We start from the raw sequence: 15,131 nt of genomic DNA, 5'->3' as shown, positions 1-15,131 counted from the left end.
TTCAGATGTCTCCTGATCTTCCTGCTTCTCTTTAATTTGGGGACTCACTCCATCATGCTGTAATGTAGTCTGTGTTAGAGTTTCTACATTAAATCCTTCACTCCGCAGACACTCCATTACTTCAACTTCAATTTCTTTAACTTCTACTTTACAAATCTTTTCCACATTCCAGATTTGTAATTTTTTTTTATTGTAAAATTTTCTGTGTCTGGATGCCTTGCCTGTATTTCTCTTCGAATATATTTGTGACAGTTTTCTCTATAATAATTAACTTGGCTTTCTCCTTTGCATAGATATTGCACCATATCAAATCTCCTTATCTTTCTGATGTCCATATTTCTTTTTTATACTTTTCAAAAATGTCTAAGTTTTGTTGTTTATATTTTTGCACTTCCTCAGATACTTCTTTTTCCTAACAGATCAAAGTTTCTTGATCTATATACTGTTTTTCAAAAATCTGTTGTATTAATTAACACAATGTTTTATTTGAAGCTTCCGACAATTTTTCCTGTGAAAATATTTTTCTTTCCTCTAATTTATCTCTTAATCTCTTTGTATATCCTCTGTCTGGTAATTCTGGTCTTTCTGCATAATAGTAACAGTACATAATTTCTTTCTTATCCTCAATAGTCCACTCTATCGTCTTTATGGCTCTTCTTCAGGCTATCAGTTTTTGTGGACTGCTACTTTTTTCTACAACAGGGGGCCATGCACCTCTTGGGCTTGGCCTAACCCCACTGTAGGAATGTTTCCAGATTTTGAGGATTCTACATAGTCATTTTTTCCCATCCTGGCACCAGTGTGCCTACCGGGATTGAGAACTTTTTATTCTGGGACTTGTGCACCCAGCTATCTTTTTTCTTTTTGACTTACTTCTGTCCATGATATATGCTATATAAATACAGTCTATATATCAGTGTCACCTTGGTGAGATTTTGTAAAAAAACAGGGTCCACCTCGTGAAGGTACTCGCCAAGACTTGAGGATGAATTCAACTTCAGCACTTCTAATCTCCTTTGCTTGCTGACTTGTTCATCTATCCACTTTTCTAATGTACTCCTTGCTAAGTTTTACTCACATTTGTTCATGTTTTATTGCTGATCCTTCATCAATTCCAAAGTATTTATATACTCCCTCTTGCTCAAGTTCTTTTACATCACATTCTTGTCCCAAACTGATGTTTTCCTGGTGCTATAGTTTTCCTTCTTTAAAGGCTGCTTTCCTTTTTTAATTTCTCCACATCTTTAGAGTTTGCTTTTCGCTGTGTGAGTCCTTTCATGTTTTACTAGATTCGCCCTTTGTTTAAAGCACTTATTGCATTCCGGACATTTATATGGTCTCTCCCCCATGTGAATCCTTTTATGCATTACTAGAGCCCTCCTTTGTCTGAAACACTTATTGCATTCAGGACATTTATACAGTTTATTTTCTTTGTAAACTAACAGATGTAATCTAAGGCTACCAGTTGTTGTGAAACCCTTGCTGCATTCAGGACATTTATATGGTCTCTCCCCCGTGTGAGTCCTTTCATGTATTACTAGAGTCCCCCTTTGTCTGGTACACTTGTTGCATTCAGGACATTTATACAGTTCTTTTCTTTGTGAACTAACAGATGCAGTTTAAGGTTACTAGTTGTTGTGAAATCCTTGGTGCATTCAGGACATTTATATGGTCTCTCCCTAGTGTGAGTCCTTTCATGTATTACTAGAGACCCTCTTTGTCTGTAACAGTTATTGCATTTGGAACATTTATATGGTCTCTCCCCCGTGTGAGTCCTTTCATGTATTACTAGAGTCCCTCTTTGTCTGAAACACTTATTGCATTCAGGACATTTATACGGTTTCTCTTCTTTGTGAACTAACAGATGAAGTCTAAGGCTACTAGTTGTTGTGAAACCCTTGCTGCATTCAGCACATTTATATGGTTTCTCTACCATGTGAGTCCTTTCATGTATTACTAGATTCCCCCTTTGTCTGAAACACTTATTGCATTCGGGACATTTATATGGTCTCTCCCCTGTGTGAGTCCTTTCATGTATTACTAGAGTCCCTCTTTGTCTGAAACACTTATTGCATTCAGAACATTTATATGGTTTCTCTTCTTTGTGAACTAACAGATGAAGTCTAAGGCTACTAGTTGTTGTGAAACCCTTGCTGCATTCAGCACATTTATATGGTTTCTCTAACATGTGAGTCCTTTCATGTATTTCTAGACTCCTCCTTTGTCTGAAACACTTATTGCATTCAGGACATTTATATGGTTTCTTTTCTTTGTGAACTAAGAGATGCACTCTAAGGTTACTAGTTGTTGTGAAATTCTTGGTGCATTCAGGACATTTATATGGTTTCTCCACTGTGTGAGTCCTTTCATGTATTACTAGAATTCTTCTGTCTCTGAAACACTTGCTGCATTCAGGACATTTATAAGGTTTCTCCCCCGTGTGAGTTCTTTCATGTATTACTAGAGTCCCCCTATGTCTGTAACACTTGTTGCATTCAGGACATTTATACAGTTTCTTTTCTTGGTGAACTAACATATGAAGTCTAAGGCTACTAGTTGTTGTGAAACCCTTGCTGCATTCAAAACATTTATATGGTCTCTCCCCCGTGTGGATCCTTTCATGGATTACTAGATCTCTTCTGTCTCTGAAACACTTGCTGCATTCAGGACATTTATATGCTCTCTCAATGTGACACCTTTTGTGCGCTGTTAGATGACTACATTGTTTGAAACACTTGCTGCATTCAGGACATTTATATGGTCTCACTCCTGTGTGAATCCTTTCATGTATTACTAGATCCCCCCTTTGTCTGAAACCCTTACTACATTCAGTACATTTATATGGTTTCTCTACCATGTGAGTCCTTTCATGTATGACTAGAATCCCCCTTTTCTTGAAACACTTATTGCATTCAGGACATTTATATGGTTTCTTTTCTTTGTTAGCTCTCTGGCGTACTAATGGACTTTGCTGTACTATAGAACGTGGTTCACATTCAGAGTTCATGTTGCATGTGTATCCTGGATGAAGCTGTGCTACAGGTATAACAGGATGCTTGTTGGAGCCCTTCAGAGTTTGAACAGAGTGCTGCAGGTTCGCTGTAGGATAACGTGAAACAGATACTCCAAGTGATGGCTGCTGACTCCGGGAAATGCTCCATTCTCTGCTCCCATTGCCTAGAAACAAATTAATTATTAGTTCTGTATCACAATGATGAAATACACGTTTCACTTTAATCACAACATCACACATGCAGTTTTATCCATCTTAAATATTATGGATTTATTTTCCATTTTTAAATTTAACATTTTCTGCTGCTATTAACATGATAAAAGGAGCAAAAACAATTCAGAATCTTCATTTATGAAAAGTTAGTCTTCTAGAAACAGCTTTTAGAAATACAAAAAAGTACAAAACTAATGAAATAATTTACGGAAGTCAACAGTTTTGAATATAAAACATACCATCAATCATAACAGGCATACCTCTACTTTTCCTTACTAATATTTGTTAAAGTCAGACTGTAATTGTACTGTAAATTTGACTCTCATAACATTGTTTAATCTTTTCATGCAAACATATTTATAGTGTGGCATTTAAATGCAAGATTCTGCACTTCCCTGGGTGGTTAAAATTGGTCCCTCTGCATTAGCAATGGATGCCAAAGTTCAATAAAAACATAATCAACCTGGCAAATGCATGACACATGACTAAACAACAGAAGAGCAGAGCACATTGAAATAGAGTACAACAATTTAACAACTGAATATAATGAAGTGCAACAATACCTTTAATGGATGCAGATTATAGAGCATCACTTATTAATATAAGTTTATACTGCTAAATTTCATTCAGCAACACACGAAGCAGCCATGTCCTTGATGCAAAAGGATTTTTGAGGGTGGAAATTAGTAACATACCTCATGAGGTTTTGGCACTTTAGAGGCATATCCAGAGAAAGTACCATTGCATAACTACCTTAACATCACAGTGGATATTTGTGTGTAGTCACTGTTGTAGTCATGGCAACAGGGAACTCTGTCCCAGGCCTAGGTCCAATATGCAGACAGAATTTTAGAGATGAGCACCCTTCCATCTTGGCCAGGCTGATGTCACCTTATGTACCAAACATACATCTGCACAAACTTGACATAAAGGTGGCATTTGTTCATAACATTTTTGGATCCTTCATGCCTCTTTATAGGTCAATGTCTGTCATGATATACAATGCTGCAGAGGAATTTCCCACAGTTACTAAACTGTGACCCATAGAGTTCTACACTTCTTAAGGAGAACAACCAGGAAGAAAGCAGAAGAAAAAAATGAAATGAAGGATCTGGTTTAGGATGAAAGGACATGGGCACTCACTCCAGCCTTAGGTTCCTAAGAAGACAGAGGGGACCAGGACTGCAGCAGTAACCACTCTCAAACATGGATAGTTTGTCACACAACTGTACTATGTCCTTCATGTGGATCACTGCATCAGTCATAACATCAAAGAAGTTTGTCGAAGCTTATGTTATAATTATTTACAACAGAAGGGCATCATGCTTTCAATAAGGCAGGAGCAAATAAAGCACTAGCCATAAAGATAATGCCTGTAGTGATCAAGAAAGGTGTGTACTGAGGAACATGTGGCAGCCTCTAAAATGTCCTGTACTCTGACCCCTTTCAGGTAGGCTCTAGTAGTTGCTGTGAATCTGTTGTGTGGGTTCTGACTTTCATTGAACAGAACTGTTATGGACTTTGTGATGACTGGTAAAGCTGGAAATATCTATTTTTTAAACAGTCTGCTTGAACACGGGGTCTCTCTTTTGTTTTAAGAAAAAGCTACAAACAAGGCATTTGTCTTTCAAATGTCCTTAATGTGGTCTATATAAAATCTCAGGTACTTGTGAATGTTCATTAATTGCAGTAGTAGTTCTGCCTTGTTCTAAGATATATGGAGAAAAGACTGGTAGCTGGAAAGCTTGGCTTACGCTTATTTCCATAATGACTTGGGACAGGAAGAAGGTGTCTAGTATGCAAAGTCATCCTGTTTTTGTGAAATGCCACTAAAGACACCTTTTACATTAAGGCCTGGAGCTATTTGACTTTTGGCAAATGGGACTGCAATTAAAAATGCACAATGCAGTTATGCAAAACAAAAAATTTACAGTTGCACTTAATATCACTTAAAACTATATGTTGGAAAAACTGACTGTTGACATTTTAAGTCACAGGCTGGGCCAACTTTTTTTGAGGTGCAGAATGCCCTTAAAAAACTGCAGGACAGGTGGCCTGAAGGTTAGGGGAGGTCTAGCAGCAGATAAGCAGAAATGGCTGAGAGGTGTACCCTCACTGAGGTGTATTCTAAATCATATGAAAAAAGTTAGGGGAGGTACAGAAACACCATAGGTACATCCCCAATTTTATGGTACAGGTCCTCCTTTGGCACCACAAGATAAATCTGTTAAATTTCCTTAATTATGATTTTCTGGGACTAGGCCTCTCAGCTTTCATCATGATTGTTTCCACCTCACTGGAGTACAGTTGTTTGAAGGTAAATACAGACATAGCCTCCAAGCTGCTATATTCAGGGTGTAAAAAAACACACGCTCATGCACACAACACCCACACACACTCACCCCCATACCCCCACACACACACCCCTCACACAAACACACCCACACACACCCACACATACCCCTCTCACAGCCACACACACCCACTCCCCCACACACCCCACACTCCCAACCCCACAGACCCCCACACACCCACCTACACACACCACACCCTCCACACACAGACACCCCACACACATACACCCACAACCCTCCACACACACCCTCCACACACTTTCACACTGCCACACACACTCCCCACACACACACACTCACCCACACACACACACTGAAATCCCCCACACACACACACCCTGAACCCTCTCCACACACACCCCAACACATCCACCCTAAACACACACCCACACTCACACCCCACACACCCACCACATACTCACCCCCCACACACATACTCACTCCTCCCACGACACACTCAAATCCCCCACGCTCACACCCCACACACACACACTCACACCCCCACACACACTCACACCCCCCAACATACACACACACTCGCAGCTCCCCCACATGCACACACACTCACACCTCCCTCACATGCACGCATACTCACCCTCCCCCACACACACTCACACCCCCACACAGACACACTCACACACCCACACACTCCCTCCCTCCCACACACACACACTCCCTCCCACACACACACTCCCTCCCACACACACTCACTCCCACACACACACTCACTCCCACACACACACTCACTCCCACACACACACTCACACACCTCACACTCCCACACACACACACTCACACCCCTCACACACTCACCCCTCACACCTCACCACCCCACACCTTTCACCCCCCACACACACACACACAATCCACAACTCTGCACACATACACCCACAAAACCACAACCCCGCACATACACACACACACCCACAACCCCCCTGACTGTAAGGTACTCTGAAACACAGTTTTTTTTAAGTTGTTTACTGAGAGAAGTAAACAGATCTTCTCAGGAATACCTCATCTAGTAGTAATTTCTAGGAATGTATCCCTGTGCGAGTCTACAGAAGTCTCACTCAGCTCATCCATCACTGAGTTTTCTTATGAGGGTATGTATGTAGCTGTTAGGAAAGTCTATAACCACCTTCAAAAGTCCCTGGCCAAAGAGTGTCTTAAGCACTCTCACAGCATAAATGAATACTAACATTTCTTTTATATTTATGTGCATACTTCTTTTCTTAAGATTTCTCTGTCCTGCACATTTAGGTCTAAGATGAGAATACCCCAGGCCTTGTCCAATTTATCCATGTTTTTGGTCTGGTTGTTACCTGGTCATTTAAAGGGTGTCCATTTTTTTCATCTGGTTCACCTACCAAACTAATCCCGTATTCACACAAAATAACACAAGTTTATTTTTTAATGGTTCTGACAACTGATCTCAGGAATTCCTTACAAGCCATTGTAATTCCATCAATCCTCAACCCCTTTTCCCATTTTGGACATGAGGTCGGGGTGTCACTTCCACAGCGACAGTCATTTTGAACCAAGTTTTACACCACCAGGTGGCAAGCCCTGCCAAGGATGTTCATTTGTACCACTCACTTTCGCACACACACACACACACCCACACACTCTCACCTACAGCCAATTTAGCACTTACTGCATGTCTTTGGAATGTGGGAGGAAACTGGAGGAAACCCATATTATCACAGGAAAGACATGTAGACTCCACACAGAAGGCACCCCAGCAGAGAATCGAACCAGAGAACCCCTTACTGTGTGGTGACAATGCTAACCACTGCACCACAGCAACCACCTCAATTGTAATTACCTTATGAGAAATCTGGCTAGAGGAGCTACATGGACAGTTGAAGGCACATGACCTAGAATCTCAGGAGTTTGTCCGGCAGTCTACTTTATTACGGCTGTGACATTTTTGAAGTAGGAAATTACAGCCTCCATTTTCTTGGTTGGGAGAAGGGCCCTGCAAAAATTCATGTTGTGTATTGCCACAGAAATAGTCTTCTGAACTGGACTCGGAATGGACTTTAGGTGGTTGAGAGTGAAACATATGCTTCAAACTCTGCTTTTATAAATTCTGTAGCATAGCCTGCTTTGCAGATTTTACTGATACACTGTAAATTGTTATCATCTTGAATATAAAAATCAAGAGATTAAGGAATATATTAAAACTAGTGTAGAAAAGTGTCACCTTACAAATCAGACATCATTACAATGCTTTTCCACTAATGATGGCAAAAACAGAAGGAAAATTAAATGAGGGATACAGACCTGCAGATAAGGGGTTAATGTGGCTTTCCAAAATGTTTATCTGGTTAAAAAAAAGTTCCCACATGGATAGGTCCCAAGTTTGCACACCAGTTTCAGACAGCATAACTGCATGCAGCTACTTAAAAATAAAAACTCTGAGAAAATTCATACAGTTTATCCTTTTCTTCCTGATTATGTGAAAGAAAAACTGGATAACGTTTTTTCTGCATATGAGAAAACCTTGAAGTATGAAACATACAAGAAGGAGGGATCACACAGCCTAGACAGAATAATTCTAAAAGAACAATGACCTTTTCATCCATGGAGACAGATACTTAATTCCTAATGATGAATACTTAGGGTCTTATTTCTCTTATACCATCCATGTTTAAATAATATTATTAATATGATTAATGTGCCATCTTGCTGACATTCAATAAGTGTTTTAGTGCTTTGTCTATTCTTACATATACAGACAGCTAGGGATAGACACAGATACTAGGGGAAGCGTCCGAGGCCAAGAGCAATAAAATGGAAATCAACCACCAGTTACAGAGACACATTCATTTCAGAGTGAGAGTAAGTTGGGGGATTCAAGAGGTCAGCTGAACTGCAGAAGGCCACCCATATACAATCATTTTTTTCTGATTTGTTAAAAGTTCCATTTTGGGTGCTGTAAATGAAAAGTACAGTTTTGTACCTACCATAAATGTAGATGTCCGATAGATATGCAACTGCAGTCCTGACATATGGGTTGTCCTGCCTCAGGCAGCCCTTCGGTCGGCCGGATTCCAAAGTCTGGGTCTGGGTCTGGCGTCGCCTCCTCCCCAACGTCAGAGCGGCTGGGGTAAAAAAGCATCAGCCGACGCCATCTTCTCCAGTGTTTCTTGCCCCAGATGCCAGGTGCCCTCCAAGGAAGGCTAAATTTAGAGAATGGATAAAAAATTCCATACATGCACAACAGTAATAAACAGATACACCATAACAGATATCCCCAGCTAATTTGAAAAAGGGAGTGGACCCAAAAAAGAGGATTACAGAGGGGTAGGAGGGAGGGAAAACCTGACTGCAGTTGCATATCTATCGGACATCTACATTTATGGTAGGTACAAAACTGTACTATGTCCTTCAAGAATGCAACTGCAGTCCTGACATATGGGTTGAATACCATAGCCAAGCTGGGGGTGGTAGGATCTAAGATAAGGATGGTGTAGCTAAAATCCCCTGCAGGACTGCAGAAGCAAAGCCTGCTCGGGATCTGGAATATAAAGGCAGGTTGTAGTATTTGGAAAATGTATGCACGGAGCTCCATGTAGCAGCTTCTAGAACGTCCTTTGTAGCCACCCCTCTTAGAAAGGCTGTGGAGGTGGCTGTAGCTCTGGTGGAGTGTGGCCTGATACTGGCTGGTACACTTTTTCCATGGAAAGAGTAGCAGAATCTGATGCAGTTTCCAATCCATTTTGAAATTGTTTGTTTGGAAATTGCCTTTCCTTGTACTCCAGCAGCGTAAGCTACAAATAGTTGGTCAGACTTTCTGTTGGCCTTTGTTCTGTCCAAGTAGTAGCGCAATTGTCTGTGTATGTCCAAAGTGTGCAGAAGCCTTTCTCCTTTATTTTGAGGATTGGGTAAGAAAGTAGGCAGGTGAATTGCTTGATTTAGAGAAACCCTGGATATCACTTTTGGCATGAATGAAGGATTGGTTCTTAAAGAGACTGTCCTGATGGAAAATGAGAAATGGAGGTACTGCCATGAGGGTCTGAATCTCCGAGACTCTTCTGAAGTAATTGCCAACAGGAAAACTGTTTTCCAGGAGAGAAATTGCAATTCTGAAGATGCTGCTGGCTCAAAAGGAGGAAGAGTTAATTTTTCCAAGACGAAGTTGAGGTCCCATGCAGGCACTGGTGGTTTTCTTGGAGGTTTGATATTCTTTATTCCTCTTAGAAACTGTCTTAGCAAAGGATGTGAAAACACAGGTGGATCACAGTTGTATTTTGCTGAAATTGCTGAAGCGTGTATTTTTATGGAAGAATATGAAAGGCCATTGTGAAGCATTTCTGCCAAGTATTCTAGTATCTGTGGGATGCTCATAACTGATGCATCCTGACCCTTGTTGGCATTCCAGATGTTGAATCTCTTCCATTTGGCTGGATAAGTTTTTCTGGTGGAAGGCCTGCATGCTTCCAGTAAGATCTCTTGAACTTTTTCGGAGAGAGAGATATGGGGAGAAGTCATGGAACCCTCCAAGCTGTTAAGTGCAATGTTTGCAGGTTGGGATGAACAGTCCTGTAATTGTGCTGAGTTATAAGCAGAGGCCATTGAGGCAGGGGCCACGGCTTGGTACGAGTTATGCTCCTTAGTAATGGATACCAGTGCTGTCTTGGCTAGTCTGGAGCTATCAAAATGCCTTTCGGTTGTTCTGATTTGATCTTCAGCAGCACCTTGGTCATTAATGGTAGAGGTGGGAATGCATAGATTGTTAGAGAATTCCAGCTGAAGGAGAGAGCATCCATTTCTCCAGGCTTGAGGATGGTGTGTCCTTGAGCAGAACTTCTTCAGATGATGATTGAGGTGTGAGGCAAAGAGATCTATGTCCCGCCTTCACCATGTATGAGTTATTTGTGAAAAAATGTCTGGATGCAACATCCATTCGTGCGGGTCCATAATGTTTCTGCTTAGACTGTCCGCCAGAACATTGTCCTTGCCTGGAACAAACTGGGATTGCAAGTGTATGTTCAGTTTCAGGGACTTTTCCCAGACAGTCATTGTTAGTCTGCAGAGAGGGTAAGAATGGGTGCCTTCCTGTTTGTTTATGTACCACATAACAGTGGTGTTGCCTGTCTTTATTAGCAGATGACCTTGCTGAAGAAATTTTCCGAAGGCCTCGATTGCATGAATCACTGCCAACATCTCTTTTTGATTGATGTGCAGATGCAATTCCTGGGGTGTCCATTGCCCTTGAAAGCATCTGCCCTCCATGTGCGCCCCCCATCCATGATCTGAGGCGTCTGTTGTAATGGTTTGGCTTGCTTGAGGTTTGTTGAAAGACATGCCTTTGTTTAGCTGGCTTGCTTGTGCCCACCACAAAAATTCCTTTTGTATACATGGAATGAGTGGAATAATTGCTTCTAAGTTGTGGCTGTGTTGAGACCATAAACTTTTTAGGTACCATTGTAGTTTTCTCATGTGTAGTCTTGCCTGTGGAATCAGAAGAATGCAAGATGCCATGAAACCCAGGGCCTGCAGGATTTTCCTTGCAGTCATCTGGGTGTGCTTTGCTAGGCTTTTGAAGTAATCTGGTAATTGCTCTTGTTTTTCTTCTGTGAGGAAAGCCATTTTTGAGTTTGTGTCCAGTTTGGCTCCTAGAAAAATTATTTGTTGGGATAACAGTAGTCTTGATTTTTGATTGTTGACTGTGTATCCCAAAGCCTGTAGTAAGTGAATGACATAGTCCAAGTTTCTTATCAAGGCTTGCTTGCTGTCCGCTTGTATAAGGCAGTCGTCCAGGTAAGGGTATATTTGTATCCCCTGAAGTCTGCAATGTGCAACTACTGATGCCAGGCATTTTGTGAATACTCTGGGTGCAGTAGATAAGCCAAAAGGCAATGCTGAGAATTGATAGTGCTCTGACCCTGCAAGAAATCTGAGGTATCTTCTGCAGCTGTGTCTGATTGGGACATGCAGGTATGCCTCCTTGAGGTCCAGAGTAACCAGCCAAGACCCCTTGCCCAGCATGGGAAGAAGTTGCTGTAACGTCAGCATTTTGAATTTTGGCACAATGAGAAAAGTGTTTAGAGCAGACATGTCCAGTATAGGTCTCCATTGCTTTTCTTTTCTTGGAACAAGGAACAGTCTTGAGTAGAATCCCTGGCCTTGTTCCTGAGGAGGAACCTTTTCTATTGCCTTGATTTGTAGCAGCTTTGAAACTTGTACGAGTGCCTCTGCCCTTTGATTTTGTGGCAGGTTTGGCATGCCTTGTCTTGTTGGCAAGGTATGGAAGTGGAACCTGTATCCTTTGTCTATTATGTCCAAAATCCATTTGTCCTTTGTTAAAACATGCCAATTTTTTGAGAATAAAGATAATTTTCCGCCTAAAGGTGCTTCTCTTTGAGCCTTGGTCGGCGGTGTCAGAGTCAAGTCATTGTGATTGTCCCTGTGGAGCAGAAGTCGTCCCTGCGCCACTTCTCTGATTAGTTGGTTGCCATTGGCGACCCCTGTAGGAGCCTCGGTATTGCCCTCTACCTCGAGCATGCCTGTTTTTTCCCCTTTGGAACTTGTCTGTGTCTGGAAAGGACCAATTCTTCGAAGGCCAATTCCTGCTGAACCTTGGTGGCTGTACCTGGAGGAAATCTTTGACTGTTTGTACTGATTTAGCCTTTTCCTCTATTGATTTCAACACACCCTGTGCATTATCACCAAATAGCTTGTGTTTTTCCAGAGGTGCATCTAGAAGCTTTACTTTAACATGATCTGACAATGCCTGTTCTTTCAACCAAGCAAGTCTACGTATGATGGCCCCTGTCATAGCTGCCCTACATGAAGCTTCCAATGCATCATAACCACACTGAAGAAAATAATTGCTAACCTGCTGAGTATTATGAACCAATTCCTGCAAGGCCTTTCTATCTAAAGGCTCAGGAGAGGCTAACTTTTTCTGCAAATCATCCAGCAAGAAATCCTGATACTGAAACATATGAAAAAGACAGTTAAGTGCCCTCATGGCAAGGGTGGTTGAGGTATAAACTTTTTTACCCCACCTCTCTAGAGACCTGGATTCCCTGTCTGCGGGCAAAGGATTTTTGGCCGTGGAAGTGGCCACTCCTTTGGGCCCCTGAGAAATAGTTTCTAGATCAACAGAGTGGGCCTTAAAGAGATGCTTATGAGTTACAGGAACCCTGTAATATCTGTCTGGCTTGACAGGAGCAGGAGGGAGAGAATCAGGAGAAGTACTCGAGTCTGAGTACATATCATCCAATACATCTAACACTGGGGGTATAGCTAAAGGCCTGTGCTGGGGTAACTTAAAGAAAGTCCGAAGCCTTTTCCTGGAGTCGGAGAAATCCTGGCCCTGCCACTGAAAATGTTCTCTCATGGAGTGGAGAATTTCCCTGAAAGAAATATCCTCAGGAGGAGAGGCAGAGGGAATGGATTCATCAGCATCAGAATCCTCGTAGGCCGGGAAGAATTCTTCCTGGTCTGACTCACCAGAGGCTTCATCTGAGGAAAGGATATCTGCCTGCTCCACCCTAGGCCTTTTGTCTGAAGGCGGCTGAGAACCTCTGTCTGGATGAGCCTGAGAGCCCCTGATTAAAGAAATTAGATCTGTTGCTAAAGTCATGAACTGTTTATCAGAAGTGGAATCCTGTGAGAAAGATTTAGGAGGGTGAGACTTAGCCTGGCTGGCAGCCTTAGCACGTGTGTAGGCCTTGATGGACATAGACACAGGAGGCCTAGCTGCCACATGTGCTGGAGTAACTTTGTCCACCGGAAAGGTGTCAGGCAAATCTTGGGCTTCGGTTTCAGGAGGAAAATCAACAACCGGCACCGGGGTAGCTTCCGGGACCGAAGTGAGCGGTAAAGCGGTGTCGTCGGCCTGGAGCGGTTGAATTACCGCCTCCGAAGAGACCGATGCACTCGCGGTAGGCTTTAGTGTGGTGTCGGTGGAAGTCGCAGGCCGTGAATGTCGGTCCCGGTCCTTCTGTTTTTTGGTAATATGTGCTGTCGGTAGTTCCGACGGCATGGTATAAGAGTAATTTTTCCCAAAAAAGTCTTCAGCAAATTCTGCCCGGCGCCTAAGTGTGCGCTTATTGAAGCAAGCACAGGCAGCACAGGCCGAGACGTCGTGGTCTGGGCCGAGGCAGGGAAGGCAGTAAGAATGGAAGTCCTTATGAGGTATTTGTTTACCACAAGACAAGCAATTATTAACTTTTGCAGTTTTATCTGACATCGGCTGAGGCAAGAAAAGGTTCCCCAATGGGGTACTTAGCTTTTTGATGACTTCGGTATCTGAAAACACAGGAGCTGGCCGACCGGCACTTGCGAACTGCTTCTGCTTCGGGCACCGCGCAGCAAGAAAGACTGGAGAAGATGGCGTCGGCTGATGCTTTTATACCCCAGCCGCTCTGACGTCGGGGAGGAGGCAACACCAGCCGACGCCAGACCCAGACTTTGGAATCCGGCCGACCGAAGGGCTGCCTGAGGCAGGACAACCCATATGTCAGGACTGCAGTTGCATTCTTGAAGGACATCTGCATTAAATAAAGCTGTGAAGTATCATACAGGTATTTTACATCTATGGCACATCATCTGGAAAAAAAAAACAATATACACACATCTATTCTGAAAACAAAACAAACATATACTTAAAGCAAGTAAAGAATGAAAAAAACTAACACACAAAGCTTTGTATAAGAGACAAAGGCCTTCATGTAAACATGGTGCTCAGTTTTGTAGGTATGTACTACGTAAGACAGTGCACACAAAATAATATTATTAGTAAAATAACACACAAAGCTTTGTATAAGAGACAAAGGCCTTCATGTAAACATGGTGCTCAGTTTTGCAGGTATGCACTACGTAAGGAAGTGCACACAAAATAATATTATTAGTAAAAGTAACTAACAAAGAGAAGAAAAAGTATGGCAAAGCAGTTTAGGTCTGTCAGGTATAAATAATAATTTATTTATTTATTTTGGTTTACATTTGTTGACCGGCCTAGTCTAGCTGGATACATGTCCAGTTTCAGTAGAGGCTCGGGGAGAAAAGCTCCAAGAAAAACATGCACAATTAATATAGAAGTTATGACAGATATTATTAAAACAGCAATTGTTACATAAGAAACAGTGTATATATATATATATATATATATATATATATATATATATATATATATATATATATTTTTTTTTAAGTACAAATTATAATAGTCATAGTGATTACGTGAGAAGGTACAATATACATACATACATACATTTTATATGTAATATAGTATATTGAAACTTTAAAGCAAAGATTATAAAGGATGTAGGTTGAGAATTACTGTAAAGGAAAAAGTTACTCTGGGTTAGTACAGGAGCATATCCAGTCTTTATTGAGAAATAGTTTTAGATTCCTTTTAAAAAGTGAGAGAAAAGTCTGAGATGTGATTTCAGAGGGTAGTTTATTCCATAATTTCCCCACAGAGTTAGAGAACAAGGAGCCACCTGCTGAGTTGTTGGGTTTGGTAGTATTGATTAGCAGTTGTTTGAGGAGCGTAGATTATTGAGATTATTATAAGGTGGGGGAAAATT

General features: G+C 41.7%; 1 protein-coding gene across 1 annotated transcript in view; it reads right to left on the bottom strand.

Moving 5' to 3' along the window:
* Window positions 1-955: 955 nt before the first annotated feature.
* The window catches only part of LOC122813929 (zinc finger protein 501-like), a 15,451-nt gene continuing 1,275 nt past the window's right edge, over window positions 956-15,131 (bottom strand). Inside the window, exons 2-3 of the mRNA XM_044086476.1 lie at window positions 9,559-9,562; window positions 956-3,177 (exon numbers count right to left, since the gene is read on the bottom strand). Of these exons, the coding sequence (XP_043942411.1) occupies window positions 1,538-3,007 (1,470 nt within the window). The 5' untranslated portion in view covers window positions 3,008-3,177; window positions 9,559-9,562 and the 3' untranslated portion in view covers window positions 956-1,537. The remainder of the gene's footprint in view (window positions 3,178-9,558; window positions 9,563-15,131) is intronic.

This window comes from Protopterus annectens, chromosome 10.part0 (assembly GCF_019279795.1).
Source record: "Protopterus annectens isolate FY-2018-M chromosome 10.part0, PAN1.0, whole genome shotgun sequence".
In the NCBI taxonomy this organism is placed as follows: domain Eukaryota; kingdom Metazoa; phylum Chordata; order Ceratodontiformes; family Protopteridae; genus Protopterus; species Protopterus annectens.
The sequence above is the reverse complement of the archived record's forward strand: the minus strand, read 5'-3'. Positions and strand labels throughout refer to the sequence as shown.